Source organism: Myzus persicae, unplaced genomic scaffold, assembly GCF_001856785.1.
Source record: "Myzus persicae strain clone G006 unplaced genomic scaffold, MPER_G0061.0, whole genome shotgun sequence".
NCBI classification, from domain to species: Eukaryota; Metazoa; Arthropoda; class Insecta; order Hemiptera; family Aphididae; genus Myzus; species Myzus persicae.
In genome coordinates, this window is record NW_019100559.1 from 533988 (window position 1) to 561940 (window position 27953).

Sequence of the window (27953 nt, forward strand, 5' to 3'; positions counted from 1 at the left end):
TTCAGTTTTCACACTTCATCTAAACACAATGATTCATCAAGACATGTCATACGACTATATTAGGGTAACACATAGCTAAATAAAAATATAACAAATTATAGATAACGTTATCATAATGAAGATTTTAAAATACAAATATACTGTAATATATCATAATATAATAATTATTTTTATTTTATTTTATTTTATTTTTTAATATACTTACGAAAAAAAATTTACAACACCAAATTTACAATCGAAACAATTTTACAGATTTGTTTCAAAGTCTAAAATCATTTGTTATCAAACAAACTGACATTTGAACTACTTAGGTAGGTTTTAATATAAGTGAAGTAAAATACAATAGATAAAAGTAGAATATAAATCTATACATAAAAAATCACTAAAATTTTTTATATAACATAATATGAAACTCATTTAACTGAAATAATAACTGTTAGTATACTACCCGTATATAACGAGTTGCGTGCTGTATATACGATAAAAGATTCATTCACACAAAAGTAATTGTATTATAAGAATGTCTAATCGTCTATCACATTTTACAATTTTTCGTCATAAATGTCATTATTTATTCATCAGTTATAGTATTAAAACTTCAAGTTAAGAACATTAAATAATTATCAAGAAACTTCCAAGTTAAATTTCTTAACAATTCCAACTCACCGCCCTGACAAAGTCACAATTGAATTTCAAAATATATTTATTTGAGTCATTTATTGCTCATTAATGATCAATTTACATTGGTCTAAAGACCTATCGAACAAACTACTAGAACGATCTGGACATAATTCTTAATGATTATTTTGGTAGTTTTGTATACTCTGAGCTGTATCACCCACCCCATCTCATCCTTAAATGTATAGCACCCACCCTTTTCACAACTACCCTACGTTCACACCCGTGAGAGTTTTCTCCAGGACCCTTATCTGCTACGGAAAGGCGAGAATATTAATTATTCATAATCTAGGGATTTGCCTAAATGTGTATACCACGTTTAACAAATTACCAAAAGTTCTTATACAGAAATTGACGGGACTGTGAATTTCCTGCAGTGTAAATTTTGAATTTACTGCACCATTAACAACAAAGACATTTTAAACACCACGGGATACGTAATGAAACTTTATTGAGTTTATATTGCGTTAGCCGTTAGGGCCGAACAATGCTAATCCTCAACGTCAAGTCAGTGCTTATTGTGATAAAAACGTTACTTTATTTTTGTTTGACTTTTTAAATCAAAACATTATTAAAACAAACAACAAATATTCGTAAAAACTAATCAAACCTATTTTGTTGTATTCTAGTACAAGGACCTACGATCATGATATGGTCTAGCTATTATGCAATTCGCCTACTTTTTATTTTAAACTAAATTAACTGTCTAGTTAAAACTATATTTATTTATTTATATAAAAATCCTAAAACATCGTCCTCTTGTCATTTTCTAAATATTGTAAAAAGTATCTTACAGGAATAACGTAAATTCAAACTTAAATGCTTAATACATTTAGAAGTTAAAATGTATCTATATCAAAATTATGTTCATCTTGTAGTGTAAACTTGTTACAGTAAACTAAATACATATATGTTTTTACATCAAATATATTAGTTTCAAAGTTTCAGTTTAATTAAACACCATAGATACTTTAGGTAGTTATTTTTCATTAAAATTATTAAATGAAAAAATAAAAATGAAAAATCTGTACAATTAAATGCTCAATAACTGTATTAAAGTTAAGTATTATGGTACAGACATGAATAAGTTGTTTAAGGAGAGACCTTTTTTCGTCGTTTCCGCAAAAGATGTAATTATAATTACACATTTTGTATTTTATTTCTGTTATATGTTATATCGTTAATGTTATTAGTTTTGCAAAAGTCACAACACCATTTCACAGTTACTTAAATAAAAATGATACGATATATATAATAAATTATAGGCAATTATTATGAATAAAAAAAAAAAATAAATACGATAATGATGAAAACATTTTTGCGATTTATATTGCAACAATCTTATTTTATATAGGTTCCAAAATGCATTAATATTATAATTGTTTGGTCAGTTAAATATCAATAAGTATTTATTGATTGTAAGTTATCTATACTCGGTTTATTTAAAGATAAACATTGAACATTTTTAATACCATCTAAACAACAGATGAAATCGTTTACAAATTCAAACACAAGGTTCAACTGTTTTATTAAACAATCAACTAAAGGAAATCCGAGCGAAATCAATTCAACCACAAAAGTATAGATAGGTATTACATAAAGCTTTCATTGTGGGACGCATATAATACCTTTTGTTATTACATTTTTAGATAACATATCTCTAATTTTATTTGTTTTTACAGTAGTTTAAAATAAAAAGACTCAAACTGTATTTGTAAAATAATTTTACATATTTATTAGTATAGCTTAGGTAAATTTTTGTAAATATATAGCATATCAGACTGGTGCAAGTAATTACTGCTGCTCATGGTTTCTACCCATGTAAAATATTTAACAATGTTACAATTTGACCTGACGTAAATCAAAAGTTTTTCACCAAGAAGATAATTTACATCTTTGAGTAGAAGCAATTATATGTATGCAATTCATATGCATTAGTATGTTCATCTTGGTTTCCAGAAGGTTATTCGATAATTATTTAAGATTCCAAACATGAATTGTGAAAGTAATTTACCAAAACTTCACCAAACTGCCAACTGGCATACTTATTATATTAAAGGTTTATTTGTTGGTGGCAAACTTAAGTCTTGATGCGATCAAAAATCTTCACGGACAGTGTAAAGTTTTTAGGGTTATAAAAAAAGTTTTTCACGAGTATTTTTCTGCGGGAGAACTTTATTTTCGTTTTATTTTATCCTACTAATACCATTTCAGAATAGAAATTCCCTATCAAAACATGATTAAATAACTCTTTGGAAAAAAGAGTCTAATCGATTCAGTTAAGGTGTTTTTTAACTATACTCTTTCAAGGATATATGTACATTTTTATTTTTATTTTTTCGAAACCCGCAAAAGTTTTTTGAATAAATAAGCGAATTTATCGATCTCTCGAGAGTGTGCAATTACCATTACGACCTTTTCAAGTATGTGTTTTAATCGATACAGTTCTATAGGTACAATATATGTACCTATGCAAACTGTTAGGTATATAAGTATTGTATTACCGTTCAGTTTACGTAGGTTTGAGCAAATTTCTTTTGTCAACAGTTACAGAAGGATTTATACGTTTTTGAGAATGTTTAAGGGTAAAGTGAATTGAACATATTATTATGACCCATAAGGGTTCAAACAAACTCTAAAAAAAATACAGATTTGTATAACTTTTCTTTGTGGTTTAAAAAATACCAAAAAGTAATTACAAAATCAGCTCAAAATTATTTAACATAAAATATCTTCTTACCTTTATCGTGTAAAACTTCGAACCTTCTGTCAGCAGTTATTCTAGACTCCGCTGCAGTCAACACCTTCAATCCTTGTCTATCTTTATTTTCAGTTTTCCACAATACAGTGTGGTCCCCTAAATTCCTCACAACGCATGTCATAAGAGCTGAGTCGCCTTCTTTAGAGTGTATAGGTTTTGCAGTAGGTTCTTGCATGACCGGCAATTCGGCAGTGTCCAAAAGTTGCACTAAACAATAAAAAGTACAACTTTAGTTACAATATGTAGGTCCAATACGTACATAATAAATTTAATTAAAGATGGCCTTCAACTTATTAATCTACTCCTATTAGCCCATTGTAGACATCATCGGGGGGCCCATGATTTTATCAATACTATGTGCAATTAGGTCAAAGTTCAAAAGCACCACATACGTCAGAATATTACAACAGATAGCACATGACGTCCTTCAAGACATTCGTTAACATGTAAAACATCAATCGCCCTAATTCGAGTAGTATAGATTGGGTAAATGAAAAACAAAAGAGGAATTATTACTATATATTGGCTAACCATGTATGGGTTGTTTCAATATAATATTCACATATTTGTTATCTAAAAGATACATCTTAAAGACCATTTACACTAAACAATGATCAAGTCCATAGAAAACAAAATCATTCAACCAGTACGGTTTGAATCCATCTATCACTGTATAGACTCATACAATTGAAAGTTAAGACATACTGTATGAAACTTACAATAATAGTAACATAAAGATTAACAACGATGAAGTTATTTTTGTAACGTGAATTGTTAGTTTCGAAAAACACAATTTTTCATACACGCGATCAGATAGTAAAAAAGAGGTAAAACTAAAATTTTCAAATAACACAACTCTACGAGGAATTAATGAATTGTATTGCTTTCAAACAAACCCATTTTAATTTTAAAAGAAAAACAATATGGTGTTACAAACATTTGCAGTAGAAAAAAAATAAAAACAATAAATTAGAAAGTATTAGATTTATATTCCCAAAACATGGAGAATTGTGTAAAACTTTACCATCTATTTGCCTAAACAATAAGCGTGGAAAAATGTATAAACTAAATATAAACATTTTGCTAGAAATTTAAAGCAAAACACAAGTGTTTACTCTATAAAATACTACTGACAGAGACTGTGAACAGTGCCATCCATAAGGCACCTGGGTCACATCCACTCGTAAATCTTCATGTTCTGGCCACACTGCTGTATCTTTTATATCAATAAATAACATTGTACAACAAAACATCGTCCGAATGAAGCTTGTAGGTAGGTATTCGAAAAGTACAGCGTCGTTCACAGGTGTCGATGTGCACAGATAAACTAGTGGAATACGCAAACCATGAGTACGTTTTTACACTCTTTGAAATTCTATACCTTATAACTAACGATGGATCCGCAATTAATTAAATGTAAAAATGAGACTTAATACTCTAAATGTCCCAACCTATTAAATTACAAAGTCTATAATATTTAGTATACACTACACATAGGTAATAGCCAATAGGTGCATGGCGCTTATATTCACAGTTCTCACAAACTGAAATAATTACAATTTATAAAAACTAAAATATTCTATTTACCTTGGGTGTATTAAGAAGTATTTCAAATATTTAAATTAAAAAATTAAATCCCTAATTTTCACAGTATTAAAGCACTTTTTACTGGGTAACTCTAAACTTCGTTTCATTTTTAATTACGACGACCTTTATTCGCAACTATAAGATAGAATATATTATTTTATCAAAAAAAACTACTTGAATTTGAAAAAACACACGAACCAGTACTTGAAAGTTGAAACATGGTTCTTTCGAGAATTATTTTCTCTATTAAAGGAAAAGGAATCCCTTCCACTTGTAATCCACTAGAGGTATACTTCAGAAATCATTGTTCGAAAAAGTGTTGGGTTGGTGAAATTATTATACTGGGTACAAAATAATTTTTACGTTATTATAAAAACCAAATACTCCTTATTAAGTGACTGACACTTCATGACTGAAACACCCTTCAACTTCATACTTGAATAAGTAAGATAGAAAAAATTGAAATACAGTTATATAGATATTAATATATTCAATATATATTATAATACTCGTATATAATTATTATAGTTATGATACTTTTTAATCTTAATCAATGTTATTTTAAATTTGTATCATATTACCATCAAAAACATTTTGTGTGCATATATTTGGTAAGAAAATAAGTATCTAATCTTCTAATTTTATTCATTGAGTTATAGACAAAATACTAGTTGAATAAATAAATAATTCACAATGAATACATTTACTAAATGTTTGATTAAATCAAAGTTAATTGTATTTATTTGTGCAGTTAACATACTACATAAAATAACTAATATAAAATGAAAATATTGTGTGCTTATTTAATTCAAATTTATATGAACACGCTTTTATTGTTTTTTACTTATAATGGAGACATGGAGTAGAATTAATTAAGTTGAACATTTGTTTTTAGGTCATTCTTTGTGATATTCCAAGCCTAAAGTCTGTATTGAGTTTTAAAGACATAGCATCATGTTATTGAAAATAGAACAATGCGGTCTTGATGAGTGTATAATGTGTTTGATTAATATAAATCTCATACACTGTACAGAAAAATATAAAAGAGATTTTTAAGAAGACCTTATAGACAAATAATGAATTATTCAAAGTAAGCAATAAATAATTTATCCTCAAAAAAGTATTAAGACAAATCTATCATGAATAGCCAAAATAGTTTGAATGTAATGTGTAGCATATTATACTAGTGTTATATTTTAGTCTTAGTGTTACTAATAAGTTGGATTTCGATATTTTATATATAATTGGGTCTAAAAAGATTTTTTAGTTATAACAAACTTTACTCTTTAATTTGCATTTCAAATACTCACACAATTCTTTAATAGTTACTAAGTAAAAACCACAATGTCTTAATTAAGTAGGATTTAAGTAACTCATTATTAAATTAAATATTTATTTTACAACGTAATAAAACAGTCCTAATTCTAAGTAATCAAACTATAGTTAATAACCTACCACAAATGTCGAATTCAATACTACATATCGGATATACATTAACTCGAATATGTAGTTTTAGATATTAAGATAATAGGTAGGTACCTATATAATGTTATAATTTATATTCTTGGTAAGAATTTTAACTTACTGGGTAGGTAGCCAAATAAATTATGTTGTTGTATTAATTTTTGCTAAATAATTTAAAGTTTAAAAAGTATAATAGTATCATAAATTCAAAATAAATTATTTATTCGTAGAAAATATAGAGACTATGTTATATATTATGATTTTATAGACAATTCATTTTATTTCATTTTTACATAAAATTGAAATATTTTAAATTTTTAAATTTCAAAGTTCAGGTTTAAAACTAGGTTATGTTTTTACTAAAAGAAGCAAAACTGAAGATTTAGTTGAAATGTATAATAGAATGGAAGTCTAAAAGACATGGTCAAATGAGAATCACTGATTATTGAAGGATAAAAAGCATATAGAGGATAGACAACTGATAAATTTCAAGCGCATGATAACGAAAATACATTCACTTTCAAAGTTTTAACTGAAAAAAATCAATTAATGTAGGTACTGTTCTGCATTAATATTAATTATAAACATACCTAATATACATTATTATTATTATTATTATTATTATACATGGAAACTTATTCAGATAATATGATATTTCATTTTTCTATATTATAATTTATTTAAGGTGCCTGCAGCACTGCTAATTCATATTATTTTCAATTGATGTAGATTACCAAACACAACATCAACAGTAATGGGAAATAAAGTTTATCTAATCTCTAGTTGTCACTATATAGTCCCGGATAGGCAATGGCCAGAAAGGTGTAAGACTATAGAGTTAATAATAATTAGTAATATTGTGACCTCACAAATAAAAAAAAAATAGATAAAAACGAAAACCACCGTTAGTGGTAATAGTGAAAACGTCCACCTACGCTGTACCTATTAACTATATCTTTATAGGTATCAGGCAAACATGTACAACCACAAGTCGACGCGTTGGCCATCAGAACAATTTGTTCTTTGATTCTCACTTATCTCTAACATGGTAAAATTATATATCATATAAGCATAACTCATTGCCCGTAACCGTGTCAACTATAAAATCATGGGGACGTTGTTCCATTTAGCGGCTACGGTCTTCAACAGCCGGAACGACACTGCGGCACAGTAATAAAACGAGCGGCCTTCAGAAGTACACGGACTAATACATATTTTAGTGTCATTGGAAAAATAGTAAAAGGACATGATATAAATAAAAAAAAATGAAAAAACTATTCGTGTAAATAACCCGACAGCGGTGTCTCTCGAAGAGAAACACATTCTGACATAAATTGACCGAATGAAGAGGCACGCGTGCTACTAGACACGTTGAAATAGTAAAATGCATACATTTTAGATTTTGAGTGAAGTGAACAAGCTATTATTTTGTGATGTGTGAGTTGTTTTCCTGAGGAGTACAGTTATTCATATTTTTACCCATGTACTCTATTATGTTCAAATATATTCTCGTATTAATGTTAAATAATAATTGCGTTTAAATAGAAAAAATTAACGTTTTATCATATCAACCGAAAAAAAAATGTAGAAAAACAATCAATACTGAAAATATCATAGGTAAACGTTAATAATTACGTACATAAGGTATATTTTTAATGAATTTAAAACGACAAAAAAAACAAACAACTTGTTAGGTAATGAGTTTTTATATAATATGTTATAATAATATTACCAACCTATATGATATTATATTCCAAGTATAAATATTTATAATTGAAATATGGGAATATAAAAGAAATAATGAAAACTACAGAATAAATCCATAGTGACTTTTGGATAATTAATTTTTTTTAAATTATTAAAGCCAATTTAAATTGTTACGTAATTTAAGCTTTTTTAATAACTCTTGTATCGTCATATATTTAACTTTGCTAGTTGACTGGTTTTAAAAAAAGAAACTAATATTTTAAAATTGTCTATATAATTACTCTAAAATATGTTTAAAAATACCAAATGAAAAAACTCAATGTTTTTCTATGACAATACATTTCAGTTACAAAACAATTAAAACAAAGCAACAATGTTGTTATCCTCCGTAGTTATTCTTTAACTACTTACCTACTCTTCCTGTCATTAAATACGCTGCACAAGAAGTCAAGAACAATGCACATTTTTTAGAATCTAATATTTTAACTACAGATATTATGTTTTACATAGAACAAGTTGTACAAAGTATATAACAAAGTTTATTAACTAAATGCAATGCATTAATATTCAACATAATTAAATCTAACCACATTTGATAAATATCATAATATCAAACCCATATTATTATATTACATCATATTACATTTCATACGATTTACTGAATAATATTGTCATGGAATTGGATACAATTAATACTGTAGGTATTTGAAAAAAATGAAATACCTACTCATAAGTTAAAACTTAATATTTCTGTAGAAAACGTACAATAAGTACCACATAATTATTATCAACGGTCAATGTAATTTCATAAAATAAAATCTCATTTACATTATAATGATAAATCATACTAATATATTTTTTTCATAATTCATTAGTTACTTCGTTCTTTTTTATATTAAGTTAAACTTAATTAATAACGAAATTTTTTTGTTAAGTTTAAATTACAATCCGTACATATGAAATCAATACCTACACCATAAATGTACATAAAGCTACTCTGCCAATGTTTGCTGATAAGTAAATAATATTACATTTTCAATATTAGTAGCTGCAGTTATATTAAATTATGAAGGTACATACAATACGAGTGTACAATGGTTGCATAACTTTTTGTAATTAATAAATTCATGAAAAATGTGCAGATATCATAGTTCACAGTCATACGCGTAGTTAAAAATGATATTATTCAATTTTCGTTTAAGTATCTGCGCCCATAGAACAAAATACGAAACAATGGGCTTATGCAAATTAACATTTTAGGTTGTTATTAATGTTTGCGCTAATTTGTGACAGAAACACGTGCCCATTAAGAGTTCATTTTCGGTCTATAGACGGCGTTGGAGCGAAAAAAAAAATGTAAATCGCAGCGATAATCGTGAACTACATTAACAGTTGCTGCAGAGGCTGCACATTAAAAACGGCGTACAGTGAATGACAAGGAAAGTTGAAAAACGTATGTTTAGAAAGAAAAAAAATTTATTCTAGGCACTGTACAGTGACGTGCGGACCACTATCGTCAGACAGTGAATTATACGTTATATATAATATATATATATACAAACACTGTATACAGCGGACGTTTGATTTGCCATTAGTGCGTCCCATCTAATTACTATACAAGACATTAAGTTCACATTAATCTGGCTCCGGCGAGATACCCCCGCGGGACAGTAGTGAGGCGCGCTGAATCCCGCACAGACATTTTACGCCGAATTCAAAGGAAAAAAGCAAAAATCTAGTGGCGGCGCCCGCCCTTTTAAAAGGAATGGCAAGTATTAATTGTTCACCGTTTTTGGACCCACTCCCAGAGCCCGCGAAAGAGGGCACCATTGACCGCGTTAAAACTCCATAAATTTAAACCCTATCTCGCTTAACGGCCGTTAAACATTAAAATTAAAAACCATTTTACCACCTACAAGCGCGACACAGCCGCAGCGCGCTTAGCGAATCGCCTTTTTGACGACTATTGTTCCGCCGGACTCCAACTTCCGATTCGTTATTGATTCGGATCTGAAACGTGAAGACGACGACAAGGCGACAAGTGCAGACAACGATCAGGTCAAAATGTCAGATCAGACGAGTACGGGATACGAAATATCAAATGCGAATAACTACGCGGCGGACGGCGCATACAGAGTGTCGCACGTCTTATCTTCGGCAAAAGAGAGAAAACGTAAAATACATTAACTTACTATTGATTTTAACTCAATATATGTGTGTCTGTATAATAATATGATAAATGTCTTTAATGCGTTTCGCATAATTCAACTAGTGGCGCTTAATTAAACTACGTGACTCAATATATTATAAGAAATATTGATTTCCTTAATATACATATTTTAACCGTCCAATTTGTAGGATTAATATTATGCGTTAACGTTCATAATGTAGTTTTCGATCGAAGTTTCATTGGAATTAAGAAGAATTATACGCCTTCAATCATTCGGTCGTATTTCTCGAGTGCAAAATATTATAACGCTTGCAGCAGTGTCGCCAGTCATTTCAAAATACGCGTTTTAAAATAGGCATGTGAAGATGAAACAATGATTAGCAAAGCAATTATTACATACATTACACTAATAATTAGTAAAATAGGTTAAATAATAAGTTTTTCTTCTGAGTTGAAAAATACCATAGTAAAACAATTTTATGAAAAAACATAATATTAAATTCCTTAATGGTGCCATAAAAACAAAAATAATGACATAAACAAGAGCACTCACAAGTCGACGATGTTTGAAGGCTAACAAATTGCGATTGAAATTCAAATTGAATTTGCTATGTGCATTTTAAATGAAATATTTTCAACAGCCACTCACAATAGTATAAATACATAAATTAATACTTTAATAGTTAAACGATAATATAGTTTATTATTCATAAAATTACTTAACATATTTTACGTATCGCGTAATAAATCAAATAATTGAATTATGACTTTAGCTTGCAGTGAACAGATTTTAAACCACAGCAGAATCCAATATAATGTAGGAAATATTAACAAGTTAATTATTTTAATAAGAGTTCCAAAATGGTTAGTTATATTTTTAAGATGATAAACTAAAAGTATTTTATATTTAAAGATGTAACACGTAGGTACAGAAAATTAATGTTTTGGCACATTAATGTACCTAACTATGATAGGTAATCTAATCAAATACAACTAATTTTCTTTATAATAGTGTCACTTCAATTTGTTCATAATATTGTTCATTAATTTTTATAATTCATTTATTAATGGTTAAATAGTGATGCTCAAAAATAAATATTAATTGAAAAAGTTTTCTTCTGTAATACGTTGTAGAATACTATAATGACTTTATATAATATTTCATAAAATATTTATTTTAAATAACGTTATTACACCTACATTACAACCAACTCCGGGCCTATTCAAACTATTGGGTACTTATTAGTGACAACGATTAAGTCTATTAGGTATGATACCTATATTATAAAATGATTTATTGAATATAATATATTCTATAAATACAAGCAATTAATGTTTACCTAAGTATATTAACACTTATATGTATATTATGTGCACCATAACTTAGCAATGTCAAATTTCAGAAAATATATTTTTGAAAAATTTCCAAAAATGTCAACAGTTTAATAATTGAAAAATTAAAACCAATCAAGAACACTTTTCATAAAAAACTTATAAATATGTCATGGATTTGAAAACATATCTAATATAATATGATATGCACTCGTTTTTATATTTGCAAAAATAATATTTCACACCCAAGTCATAAGACCGTTAATTCGGATAACTTAAATAGTTTCGCAAATATCTTAAATACCTAATGTACAATACTAAATTACACTTATAAAATACTCTCTGTAGATTGTCAAGCCAAATTAAAATGGCCAAAATTAACAACTGTACAAGAAATAACAACTACAATTAATAAACTTACCATTATGGATGACGTTAATTAAAAGAAGTACGACCGGACCAATGTGAATGTTGACAATCATGATGGCCCCAATCAGCTGATCCGGACTGTGTACTAAGGGTGAACGCTAAAAACAAAATACAAAAGAACAACACATTACAAACAATGTCATCTAATAACAACGTATTACTATACTATAACATTATCATATATTTTGCGTATACGTTTGTTTATGGATCACTGTGTTACAACAGTGGTCACAATGAATGCGTTAGTGATTTTGTTGTGATATGCTCACCTAATGTTCGATACGTGACTGGAAGTTTGGACTGGATACTAGAATGGAGGGGAAACAGCAAGTGAGAGACGTGACGAAACCAGAGCCTAAGAGATGACTAACAAGATGTATGGTTTTAAGATTTTTTTATAGATATCTTGTAAAAATCATTTAGAAATCAGACTATAATGAACTATTAGACAAAAAAGAATAACAAAAACAAAATTTTAAACACAGATACTGTTTTGTTAATGTTTTTCGAAGGTCAGATAATTACTTAACTAATATACGATATCTGTATAGTTACTATAATGAATTCCGTCCCCGCCATGATACCTCAGCATATTAATTTAGTTTAGTCGAACTTAACTTTTTAGCTGTATATTTTTTAAGATAAACAAAATATAATATCTGACTAATATTTACTTATTTTGTATTAACACATATTTTACGTATTATTTGAAATAAAATTACTCTATAACATTTTAATATTTGTTTAGCCTTTTAGATATAACATAATATTATTCTACCTTATCTCTTTTGACATTCATAATTTTAAACTAAATTCTGCCCATTTTTTGTTCTAAATAAGCACATTCTATACAATATTACAATATATCATGTTTATAGGTACATATCATATGACCTAGTTAAATATTAATTTAAAAAATTCATTTTAAATTGAAATAAAACCAAAATGATTGATGATATTTTTATTTATTAATTAATAGGTTAAAGTTAGTTCATAATATTGTATTCATAAAAATAAAATAGTTTACAAATGTAATATTGAAAAGTGAATAGGTAGTAGGTACCTAATAATTAGTATTATATTTTATTAAATATTATATTATATTCGGTAAAAAATTGAATGAAATCGTTGAAATAATTTGGAAAAGTTAATGTGGGTACTTATTAACAATAACTCTACGATAGCAACAAAAATATATTAAGAACAAAAATTGTTGAAAAAACCATAAACTACCTACTAAATAATAAAAATAATGATTACGTGAGTTATTGTACATTACTGTTATAGAGGTTGATATGTTTCTGTACAATTCTATATTACTATTATAATGATACATAAGCCATACAATTTTTATGGTCTTTACGAAATATTGAATGGAGTTAATAGCAATACCTACATACTAAATACAAATTGCATTAGCGAAACGGTGGTTTAATAAAATCGAGTTATTCACTTGGAAATCGTTCCTATTTTAATATTTTATTACTATTTTTATTTAAAGTTTTTCTGACGAAGTCGTCTAACTTATTGATATTTACAATATTTTTTTTTAGCAGTTAAACAATTTGAAAATTGTTCCAATTCGGATTGGTCGAATACGTGTCTTACCTATTTACCTAATTAAACGATAAAACAATTAAGCAATATTACACGAAATAATGAGCTGTATGGACTGTATACGTGGACAGTATTGCCAGTGATATAATTTATTTGGGTAACACCTTAATGGGCTTAACTAATCGTAATCGTTTGTTGAACAATCATGGTGGCGATTGGGCGTTGAAGGGCTTTTGGTATAGACTTCCAAAATGATTGAGTTATGGTCAAATCTGTGCATATACCTATTATTATAGTGCCCCGTCGCAGTCATGGTAATAACGGTCGTTGGGCATGAATATTATTGAAACGTGCAATGCTGTGTATGACTAATAATTTGTATGTGGTACGTATACTTAACTCTTATCGAGTTGTAATTAATAGGCATAGCTGAATAGCGATGGCGATGGCATCCCGCGAAACGTTGACGGATCTATAGTATTATATTATAATTCTAGTAGGTGTGAATTGATTAATCGAAAATGTATAAATTATTACTGTCCACCACCTTCGACAGGTGACTAGAAATGAGACACCAATATTTATTTATAGTCAATATTATACTGCTCCCGAAGACTAAATTAATGGGAAAATTAGTTTTAGTCGTCCCTGGCACTACACGTCAACTAGCTAATAAAATACAATAGGGTTTGTGTTACAAATAAAATTGCTCGTAACATTTCTTTAACCCAATAGCCCGAGAAAAATGTCGAATGAGAAAAATAGGATAAAAATAATCCTTGATAAAATAATTTCCTGCAGTTTATTTTGAGGGGTGCAATAAATTATTTATGGGCCGAGCAATCGATTCGACAGGCAGTAAGTCCTTGGGGTTATAATCCAAGAAACATTAAAAAGAATCGATGTATACACATTTAGTTCGACGTTACACACGCGTCAGAAATAAAAAAATATATCGTAATTGTTAGCTATAGTGGCATTACGAAATTGTAATATTAAGTTAGCTAGATCAAATCGATTCGTCATAATTTGCCAATTCAGCCGCATTTGTGTTTTAATACAATTATGCTAATCAATCACGAGTATAACTGTTATATCTACTGGTCAATATATTTTTTTACATCCAGGTGTAATGAACCAAATACTATAATGGAATTTAGTGTGAAAAATAGTATGACCACTGCGAGTGAGTTACATAGAACAATATTTTTGCGACATTCGTTTACACATTTATTAACAAAATATATACACAAATTGGTAAATAACAACAAAAATCGTCAATGTTATTTGAACCTTAAACCAAACATGATACATTATTATGGTTTATGATTGATATAACAAGTTTGCTTAAGACGTAAAGATTATTTGTTTGTCTTTAATTTTCTTGCGAAGTAATTTTCTTACAAAATGGCCAGCAATTCATGTATTGAGACATTTCAAAGACTTGTCGGACTTTTCTCTTTCTGTTTTATATGAATATAGTATAATGGTAAGAGTATTGTTATTCATAATATTATTATTTTTCTTGAACAAGATTATTCTTAACATCGATAACGAAGATAGCATCAGATTACACACTTAAATTATAGTTCTATTGACTTAAACTTGTTTACAATTTTGTTAATATTTTGCTTTTTCCTAAACTCTTAAGAGAAATACTATTCATTAATAAAGACCATCTGTCAAAAAATGAATTATTCATTGCATTAAAAACAAATAAACATACTTGAGCAATTAAATCTTTTTGAAGCTTATTTAAATCCCCCAAAAAAAACAGTAAATTTATTAAACACACATTTTTAAATGCCAAATATATAATACCATATAGACAAATTAAGGCAAAATGTTAAAAATAATTTAGTTAAGTATGTGTGACGTTTATAATATATTTTGCTCAACTAACATGTATTATTTGGGTATGTATATATTTCATTGAATATTTTATCTAACTATTTAATGTTAAAATCATAGAAAAAATACAACAGTAATACCTACTCATTGTATTTTTAAAGATTAAACATAGGTACCTATCTACTATAATGATCAATTTGATTTCTATTTTTAATAAGTTTTAATTATTGCAAAAACATAATATACGAATATAATTTTACAAAATTAATAATTTGGTTCAGTAAAACCTTAATGATCATGAAAAATTTAACAAAAAAAAAAATTTAATGTAGTTGATACTCAAACATTTAAGTGGATTTATCATTCATACTTTATAGGTACTGTATTATAGTGGTGTAAAAGATAATGATCCAAAATATAAATAAAAACAAATTTAAAACTACTTCAATGTACAATTGTCATACTTGAAACAAACTTTAGGATTTTCATTAAAAAATGTTTTCTAAATGTATTTGAGTTCATTCAGTAGATACAAAGAGGGTACTACGATATGGAATATTATTCTACAGTCTTCCTTCCATTCTACCTACTACTTTCATCAGGTAAAGTAAAACTAAAGTTTTAATTTAAATAAACACAATAATATTTTATTGAAGATACGAAAATTGTGATTTATAATCATTAGTATATAGGTATTAAATTTAAGTGATTAATTATACACGTATGACTAATAACTAGTAGTAACCTGTATTTACCAGTGTTCTATCTCCTGATTTTTCAATTAAAAAAGATTTCCACCTACAAACAAAATATAAGAAAAAAATCCTAAATACAATTTGATACCTAATGGTTAGAATCAATGATTTTCCCCAGTCCCCACCGATAACTATTTTTCTCATTATTTTGGAAATATATTACTACATGGAGTGTAGCAATCCATTTTTATCGAGTGCCTATATACCAACTAAGATATATATTTTTTTAAATTTTAACTAATCTATACTAAAATGCAGTTTACTGACAACATGAGACAGCACGAATTTATAGTTTAATATAAAACCTTTACAATTGTACAAGCGCTAACTCTCTGTTCGGTATAATTCATTATAATAAATAAAAAAAAATGTGTAATTATATCAATGCCATTGTTTTAGCTATACTTGGAATATTAATATTATAATCATACTCATTTCACAAATAACATTGTATTTAAAGCAATTGTTTGTTATTGTTTAAATTTAAACTGAAAATAATACACTTTAATCCCATGCTTGAACAATATAATTTAAAACTTGAATATTAGAGATTTTTAAAGAAATAAACCACATAATTTGTTTATTAAATTACTTCCAATTGTTTTCAGGTAAGTTCAAGTATTTGACCAAGTTCGCTATTTAATAAATAAATAATAAAAAAATGAAGTCTAAACCAAACATTAAAATCAAATCCTAATAATCAAAAAGTTAGTTAACTTGATCAGTAGATAGTTTATTTACTCGATGCATAATACAATACATTTTAAGTCTTATAATTAATAATTTCCTCATACAACAACATCTCTGTATAGAAAAATATAAACACTATATATTTTCGTATAAAAGTTGTAATACTTTTGAAGTAAGTTTAAATTGAAAAATAATATGATATGACACGAACTATCATCCGAGAGTTATAAACACAATAAACATGGTATGGCAATATCAACTCTTTTAATCTTAATCTCAACAAAACTTTAATTACAAAATGTCATACACAACTTTAAAAATAATAGACAACTAAATTTTAAATTTAAACAACAAATCTCTAGAACTCTATATAGTTAAAATATAATTTATCGTAACAATACCTATAATAAACAATAGAAAAATTGATCAATTATTGACCAAAAATATAATAATATATAGGCTTCTATAAATGACATTCGAGGTATAAGATTTCCTAAATTATAGAATTATAGTTGTAATTAAATTAAATATATAAGAATATTTATTTTATGTATAAGATAGATATAAATGAGCAATTGCAAAAAAAAATATCTAATTGAAACATTATAACTAGAGTTCAGATTTTATAGCATTTGCCACTTATTATTGGTTATAGATAAATACAGCAGAGTTATCTATAAATTTATCATTGTATAATAAGTCATCATGTAAAATGTAAAAAAAGTAAAATTTCTTAAGTCTCATCTAAAAAAAATTAAATCTTGTATTTGTATCTTGTAATTGTTTACTATTCATTTTTTGGACTAGCAGACTAGAAAACTTCAACCGTACAAACAAATTATAAATGTATTATTATTTTAATTACAGCTATTTTCAAAAATAGATATAAGTAAGTACTATCACGTTTGTGAAAAAATGTAATAACTAATTTAGTTAAATAAATAAAATTTGAAGTTAAATTAGCTATCGTAATATTTAAAATATTATTTATATGTATGCAATAATTATTATTAATTATTCTTACAAATGTGTTAAGAAAAAGTGTATATTATCAATTTAATACTAGCAAGTATTTCATTTATTAGAAGTAATGAAATGTGTTATCATTGTGACATCCATTACCATTTATTTTATTTAATAGTTATCTTTTAAAATATTTATTTAAATACTGTGTGGATACCTAAAATTATAAAATGTCATTATTTAAATTATCATAAACATTTACAATACTTAGGCGTGGTTATTTAGATTGTTATTTTGTATAATAGAACATTTTTTTCATAATTAATATTTATTGTTTTCAGTTGAGTCTATTTTATTTTTCTATACAATCTATTTCATTAAAAAATCATTAAAAAATAGACCACAGGACTTGGGAAGTAGCAGCTATGTTATGTGACCGAATATTAATACTAAACAGCTAAAAAGTATGCATATTATAACACATTATAATGTGCGTCGTCTCGTTAAAATATTATCATAACACCCTTTTGATTTAACTATTCTCCCGTCTATTTAATAGCACACGAATGTCTCAAAACAAAAGCATAAATTAAAAATATACAATAAACTTTAATTGAGAATCTTTATGCAAAAAGAACGTATTTATCATCATAATATTTCTTCCTTGAAGCTGTTCTAATTGCAAATGAAATTATTGTTGTAATTTAAAAAAATTACAATATTAATTATATAGTTTTAATTTTTTTGAACTTCAAAAAAACTATTTTAACTTAGCAACATTATTAATAATCTAATATAATTTATCAATGTTGTAAGTTCCTTTAAAATAACTTTATAATAAACTTAAATGTGCTTAAATCTAATTTAAAAAAAACTAGTCACTCGGTGAAGATTCTTTAGAACCAATGACTAAACTGTTGTTATAAATAAATTTAAAATGGTTAAATCGTAAAAATGTATTACATCTCGTGTATTTTTTTTTATGTAACTAAATAACATTTCTGAGGCATGTCATCGAAAAAATATCAGTTTACTTGTAACTTTTTTCATTCATAATTTCATAGTTATAGATCAAATAAGCAATAGTTGTAAGCTTTGTAAATATCTAAGTTTAAATAATATATTTTAATTATTAATTAATTTTCATTCTTCTTAAAAATGTGCTTTAAACATTTATTTATTGAATCTCTTTAACGGCTTTAACTAACTCAACATCCGATTTTACATCATCTTAAAGTCTTAAATTTTTATCCTAAAATATATAATATGACTTTAATATTATAAAATTATATTTAAATTTGTTAAATAAATAGGTGATTGTTATTTATTAACTTTAACTTTTTAATTAAAATAACTTGTGTAAATAAATAGAAAAGTGCGAGTTCAAAAATTAGAAAATGTTTTACTACCTAAGTTTATAATATTACTATGCAAAATACTTCATCAACAATAAAATTAATTTCAGTATGGTACTTCTCTATTATAAAGTAGTAGTTAGATACTTAAAGTAAGTATAGTTAGGTTAGTATAGTACCTACTCAAATAAAGTCAATTGAATGTACCTATATACTCCTAAGAATAGATGAGGTAGTACTGTAGTAGTATAAAGTTTTAATCAAAGCTTATATTCTGCAGTTGTATGCTTGTTGGTGAAAAGTAAATTGAATGATTAATAAATAAATGTATAATTGACATGAAAATGCAATCGCGATCATTCCTTTAAAAAACCAAAACTATTCGTTGATAAATTCATAATATTGGAAAGTCGCTCAAACAAGAAAGTTTTTTAGAGTATAATGAGCAAAGGCAGAAAATCTTGAGTTACGATTTAAAGTTGAACCAAAAGACGCTTCTATGACGTATTTTAACCGGATGCATTTCTGCTTTTAAACTTCCGACTAAGGATAAAAGCGAATACGCGTGACTTTTAATGTTAATCACACAAAACAACATGCGAACTCCAGCAAGACATACCAACAATGATATAACTATAGAAACCAAAAGTTCTTTATAAAAGTAATTTTTAATGATATTAAATTGCTACTATACATGAGCTGAAAAAAAATTAAGAGGTGCCTTACTTAAATGACATATATTTAATCATTTGTAACTCAAATAATCTAATTATCAGCTAGCAAGAAACTTAAATCTGAAATAAATATAATAATGAAAAAGTCAACTCATATACAATTGATTACGAAACAAAAAATAATATTAAACAACCTTTAAACCTATCTGGAACTGTTTTGAATTCAGAATTAAGCAAGAAAAGTTACTCGTTTCATAAAGATGTATTTCGTTTTTATATTTATCTGTACACATTTTGGAGTGAAAAAGCTATAAAACTATAAAAGATTCGAATAATTTCATAACTGCATTTTCCAATTATTAGTTTAAATATTAAGCTGAGGACACGGGTAGTCTGGTAAACTTTTTTTTGTTTGGAATATTTCAGTAGATTTAACAATTATGAATAACTACTTAAATACAGCTTCTAGTAAAATTAGTGATGGACAAGCAGCCAGCCAAAGCTATGCGAATGTTCGCAAAGGTCCATAAACCAGTATAAAAAATTAAACGTTTGTGATTCAAGAAATAATTTTATTAAACTAACTTAAAATATGTACATTCTTTCATTTTATACATGATTAAAAACTCTGAAACTGTTTTCGGAAATTTAGTTATGGGCTTTATTCGAACGTTTACCTCATCCTATAGTCTCTGTATACTTTCAAATTTGAATGTCTATATTTTTTATATTTATTTAGTACCTATAAGAATAAAACTGAAAATTTTAATTTGTTTATATTTCAATTTGATAAAATGTATAATTGTAGGTATTAATTATTTATTTTGACTTAACAATTTAATATAAAATTATTTTTAAATATTTTAAACAAGCCTATTTTTCATCGATTTCGCAAAATATTAATCACAAGTTGTTATAAGCTATTTCAATTAAAAAATACCATAAACCCTTTCATAAATTTACGAACGTAATAGTTTATTATTTCTTTCGAATGCATAATTGTTATGGTAAAACACGCCAAACTAATTGAGGAAAGATGAGTGCCCAACACTCAAGTCCCTGTATTCTGTCCGTAATTATTTATACATATATATTTTTTTTAATCTGTTGTCTTGGAATTTAAACTATAACAGTATAACGTCTACAGCTTTACATAATTAAATCATTTAATTTCGCTTTATTAAAAAATAATTAATTATAAAATCTTTATTGTAATTACATTTGATGGAATATAATAATAATAAATCAAAGTAATGATTTTATACTTTTAAAAATTTAATTATTAAATATGTATGCATAAATATGCATATCGAGCCGGGCATAAAATATAAATAGTCGCAAACAACAATTACACAAAAATTCAGATTACTAATAATATCAAGCTATTTTAAAAAAAACAATAAAAGTCGCTCTGCTGTATAATGTGGATATTGAGACGTTGAATGTATCATTCGTCATTGGTTACGTGATTAATGCTTGTGTTAAAATTGAATTCAACAATTATAAATTATCATTGTAGACGAAGAAACTGGCGGAATCTGTCTAAAATTCTAAAGATACTTTATAGTTCATATTTTATGTATTCTAATTAGGTAGTTAGGTATAAACAGCAGGTTGCAGTAATATTTTAAAAATAGCATGGTGTTTAGCTAATAATGTGTACGAGTATAGATAATAATATGCTTAATTGCAAGAAGTTGTAAGTCCCTACGAATATTTTGTTAAATTACAGCAAAATAACTAAAACCAAATTTGTGAAAATTCGAATTAATAATATGGACTTAACATTTTTTTCTAATTCCTAAAACAAAAATTTATGAAGAGCCGTGTATTTACTTGTCAATTCATGGTGAGCATATTATTTATGAACGACATACCATATTTGAAGAAATAAAATAACAAAATCAATTTTGCCCTAAATTTTTTAGGGTCTTTTTATTCGTTTTCCTGTTTATTAATACAGTTTTTACTTATAGAACTACCAGCTAGATTGAATTTTCTAACAGAGATACCAACCGAAGTTGAAGATTGCTCCGAAGGTGATAATAATATATAGTCATACAGAGTACCTATAGATACAAAAGAAACACACCATCATTATAATATATAACCAAAACATTTATTGCTCCACTCAGAATCTAAGAGTATAACTACTGAAAAAATGTATGATGGTTGTATGGTACTGTTATAAATAATCATATTATATTTAGGTGTATTTTTAATTTTTAAGCAAAAATTAGTTCAAAAGTTATTTGTGGAATTTTGAATTTGTATCAAAATGTTAAAATAAAACAATAAGTTTTTAAACTTAAATACGATATTCTCTAACTATTTTTGTATTTATTTTTAATTAAATCACATAAAACAAAAACAATTTTTTTCTTAGTATCAAAAAAATCAAATAATAACTAGAATGTGTGATCCTACGAAAATAAAACGAAGCAAAATTCAAATTCATTTTGGAATACCTATATTTCTTAAATTTGCGATGAAGTATTTTCTTCTAAGAAAAAGTTACTTTTTTCAACCTAAAAATATTGATTTCACGTGTCCACTGAAACAATCACTTTTTAATTATGTTCACAGTGTAAAGAAAATCTCCACTACTCATCGATAAGTCCTAAAGGTTGAAGGAATGAAGAGGATAGATTATTCTATTTTTTGTAGAACACACCCATACCAGTGAAGTTTGTTCAAATGTTCAATATTGACATTATTATGTACTTTTTAGCTATACGTTTATTATATTTTAATATTGTATTCACCTACCTACATACTCTCATACACATAACACATACAACTATTATGTGTTTATATAATAATACTTAAACCATGTATACATAATATAACACATGTCACGTATGTTAAAATTAAAAATTAATAGGTCTTCAGTTATTTATACTTGAATAAAACTAACGGCTTGATGTTTGTAGAAGAAGTAAGATTTTTAGTAACCTAATACTGTCATATGATATTAAATTTAATAACGTATAATATTATAATTTATAATATTTTCTATTAAAAAACATACTATAAAAATAATTATTTTATGCATGTAAAATATAACTCAAGTTATTTTGTAAACAATTTTCGTATTTTGAATGATATAATTAAAAAAAAACACTATACATTTTAGAAATAATAAAACAGCGCACAAAAGAAAACACTTAAATATAAGTCAGATTGATGCCAAAATATATTTAATTTAAATTTAAAATTTAAACAGGTATATTGTTTTTATATAGTTCATATTTTGTTTGGTTTTACACTTTTACCTAAATATAATATAGGATTAATGGAGATATTATGAATTTATAAAATAATATATACAGAGTGATTCACCAAGCGTGCTATTTTAAAGTATATTTTTAGAATTTTTTACCATTTAAAGAGTGTCCTGTGGCAATACAAACTTCTATTTTCCAATCAAATTTATTATTGTTTGTTAATAATTGGATGATTTATTTAAAAACGTTTACGCACTACAAATCGAAATTTAATTTACACTACTATCGGAGTATTTTAATTTTAAAATCTCTGTTCACATCATACACTTTGAATAAAATATACAGGTAGCTTACCTCTTACTATATTCGTTTTTACAATCGTACCTAACATAAAAATAACTTTTACCTATATCAAAATTTTCTCATATTCCTTAACACAGTGAGCTTTAATAAAGTGATAACTGTTCAGTAGTGCTGACGTTATATTTTTGTTTCCACACTTCAATATTTTTGGTGGGAATAATAACCGATTCGTAATCTACTAGGGTTTTAGTTTTAAAATCGAAAGTGGAGGTATCTAAAGAACTATTGCGGGATTTTAAGGTCAGATCGAAGTATGACCCCGGTAATGTACTACAAAATACTACAGTAAACCTATGCGTAATAAAATTCAACATGAATCCGACGAACCATTTCCGTGACATCGTGTGCACTTCATAACTTGAAAAATCAATATATGGTTTCAATAAAAGAGATATTTCATATTTTCGGATAAAAAAAATGTTTCTATAAATTATATTTATATTTTAAAAACGTTTAATGAATTTATACATTACGTCATTACCTATATGTTTTATATAGTTACTCATTGGTTTTATGAATTATTTATTAACACAAAAAAAAAAACAATTAGTTTTATTAAAACCAGACTATGCTAACAGTCAAACTCGATACAGACATAATAAACTTCCGAAGATAAGAAGACCTCTCTACAGTTTATACTATAACTGTTCACATAATCTATTAGATTTTTCGCCTCACAAAAAAGTGTGATTTATGAAGCAAACTTTCGAAAAACTCATCCAGAGATTTTTTCACTGAAGAAGTTTTAACGATTACGTTTTTTCAGTTTTTTGTAAAATCCAAAAATTCTTACTATTAGTCGAATAAAGTTATTGATATTCTATCATAATATTGTGTAAATATAATATTTTAGCTTACTTCTCGAAAAAATTATTTTATTTAAAATTAATTATAGTCAACTAAATAATTATTTGTAAAATTTACATATAACTTACATTTGTTTATGGCGCATAGATCCTTGGTCCGGTAGCTTGTAACAAAATTCCTGAAAAAATATAATAATAAAATAAAATATTTCATTTCATAAATTGTGAAGTCTGTTTTTTTATTTACAACTTTTTATTATTAAAAATATAATAGGTGGGTATTTGTCTTACATACCATTCATCACTAAGCTTATAAAAGGCTCATACAATTTAAAGATGATATGTTTACCTATATGAGACGTATAAACACAGGCCTATCAAAAGCTGCTCTTGTAGATAATTACATGATATTTCTACTGAACTAGTGGACTAAATGTTTAAAGGCTGTTGCATAAATATTTTAATTGTTTAATGTAAATAAGTCCAATCAGGTGGTATCATTATTACTTGTTTATCTATTAGCTCGTTACAATTGAAGCACTCAGTGGAACAACCGGGCAAGTCCACTTATCTTGTAAGTTAACTTTTCTATGAAACCGAATTCATAGAAAAAATACCTTTCTGTAGTGATAAAAGATATAACGAAATTTAAAATGGTCGCCCTGTACAATTCTGAGAAGTAATAGTTGATTTGCTCAGTTGTTCTACTGAGCGGCGAGTGCTTCAATTTTGAACGAAGATGTAATGCGCTCAAGTCAAAATAATTGTTGTTGACATAATTTTTGCAGTTGGTGTACAGTTTGATGAGGAAATTAAAAACATAACTATTCGCTAGGACATAATGGTACAACAATACAAATCTGCATGTTACATATGTATAATAAAATACTATGCATTGTCTGTGCGTGTATTCACGTCGACTATTGTGTAAATCATACACGTGTTTGCAGTACTCGTAGACGGCAATAATTGGTGCCGCGGACATGATTCGGTTATGATGAAACTCGATTCCTATAATAATAATGTATATCCATACAAAAAAATAATGGGCATGCAAATACGAATAAAGCTATAGCAGCAGCGGTGGCCATGCAAATACGAATAACGCTATATTATAATATAATATTATTGTGGGCATGCAAATACGAATAACGTATAATGTTATACTGTATAGTGCGCTGCAGGTGGATAATAACTCCAATTTGACTGGAAAAATATTATAATATGCAATTAGCGAAGAGGTGGTTGATTCGAAGAGTTTCGCATTCGGGTTAACGACCTGCATTAATATACTGGTATGACTTGTTGTCTCGGCAAGTTGATATGGATACGACCTTGAATACAATAGTAAAATGTATTCGGCAGCGCCAATGGTAATGTAGCGACGTTAAAAATCAAAGTCATTTATCAAACGATCGTTTTTCGCCAACGCTTCTACCATAGAAATAACGAAACATACGCTTGTCAGTTAATACTTTTGAGCATATACATTACAGTATTCTTGTTTGATATGTTGAAAACATAATGTATATTATTCTAAATGTTTACCACGAGAGTTTAATTATTTTTGATGCCAAATACGGTTAGGTGCAGTAGTGCTTATACTGTTTGATTTATCCAATATTGCAGAGAATAGTGAGATTCAACTAATACATGCACATATATTTATATACATTTCTAAGATTCAAACTATGAAAAACAATCAACTTATAAGTACTATATAGTAATATCAAAATAATTGCAATTTATTATATTTTATTTGGGTCAACATTTTAAACAGCTTTAAGACTATTTTTAAAATAGATTTTGCAAACTTAAATAATATTTTCGCTTATATCGTATTCATTTACAAATAATTTTAACTATCTGAAAACTTAACATTTCCCAGTACTTTTAGTTATATAAATACTGCTAAAATCTATTACATAAAATATATTACGTATTCACAAGACGTACCTACCTAATTAAAAATGTATTGAAAAATAAAGCTATATTTTATGATCAATTCGTGTGCTTACTGTAATAGTTTGTTCGATTCCGTATAATATAATCATAATAAAATAAAATTATGACGTAAAAAGATTATTAGCAAGTATTAAAAATATTATAATTTTTCTAAAGGTAAAAAATAAATACATGAATAACTTAAGATATAGCTGCCTAACATAAAAGCATAATAATGTTATGTTAGAAAAATACGATCAACTAAATGTGTTTGCAAACGTAAACCCATTGCATAACGTGCTCAAATAATGTTCATATTATATCGTCGGTAAAAATGATGTTAGTTTCTTGTTACTGTAAATATACTGCTGTTGTGTACGAGAATTGCGGATGTAGCCAATAAATTCCATCAGAAGGAACAGCGAATATGACATATAACCAACAACTAAATCGCATAAAAGTAATCACTCTGGGGATCTTAATTTAATCTTTGTTGCTGTTAATTGAAGCGTAGCAAAGGGGAAAATGTACGATCACTATATTAGACCAAAAATATAATTGTTATACTTTTGTGAGCAATAAATAATAACATTGGAAATCAGAATTCAGAATAATAATAGAATTTTTTCTCTTTCGGCTATAATTTGTATTGTGATACTAAATCGGATAATACCTACCTAATACAAAGAAAAATATAAAAAATACATAATAATAATAAGTAAATCTCAAATCATTAAATAGAGTCCGTTGTTTTTAATATCCTCGTTTTTATATACTCAATCATAGTATACTAAACATTTAATGCACTTGTAGATAGTAAGTATTTTTCATAGGTCAAAAATTCATAATTAATCAATTGTATCTATTGTAGTATAACATATTATAGAATTCTACATTATAATTTATAGTGTAAGTTAATACAAAAACAACTTCCTAGTTTTTTCCTTGGATTTATCTTCTGTTTTTAATTTTATAACTCAAATGTAGGTATTCAAATTGCTAACATTATTTTTTCAATAAATAACACATTTTCCAGGTAATTAAAACTTAAATTTACTATGTATTTATTTATAATTACTAATTACTATACCATAATTAACATTATTGATTTTAAACTGGTATTTAACTATGAAATAGCAAAAATGATCATTAAATAAATGTTTAAATAAATACAGTGTACATATGAGCTCTGGTAAAATTAGCTGTATAACATCTATTTCTACAAACAAATAACTATTAAATTAATTTTAAAAGTATCGAAAATGCTTATACATAATATCCATAGCCTATGTGTTTTGAATTTTAATATAATACACATTGACATTGAACGTAATATTATAAAAATAGTATACGGTGGATACATACATTACTACATTAGTATAAAATATTAAAGACAAAGAACTGCCCTCATTGGTGTATTCATTAGATACAATTTAATGCATGGGTAAATAAATAATATTAAAAGAACACCGTATACCGAATATTCACTAATTTTAAATAAAATATCTGTAGATGTAAAGAAAATTATTCATTGATACAAGGGTTTCTGATTTATATGACTATAATATATAATATGAAATACACTTAATTAATATCTAATATTAACTTAAAAATGAATAACAATCCCAATCTCTTCGGAT

The 27953-nt window shown here is 26.5% G+C and overlaps 1 protein-coding gene across 1 annotated transcript in view; it reads right to left on the bottom strand.

Annotated features, from left to right (window-relative positions):
* LOC111032937 (Ig-like and fibronectin type-III domain-containing protein 1) overlaps window positions 1-27953 on the bottom strand; it is a 93172-nt gene that overhangs the window by 31312 nt on the left and 33907 nt on the right. Inside the window, exons 2-4 of the mRNA XM_022313433.1 lie at window positions 24499-24548; window positions 12121-12226; window positions 3419-3646 (exon numbers count right to left, since the gene is read on the bottom strand). Of these exons, the coding sequence (XP_022169125.1) occupies window positions 3419-3646; window positions 12121-12181 (289 nt within the window). The 5' untranslated portion in view covers window positions 12182-12226; window positions 24499-24548. The remainder of the gene's footprint in view (window positions 1-3418; window positions 3647-12120; window positions 12227-24498; window positions 24549-27953) is intronic.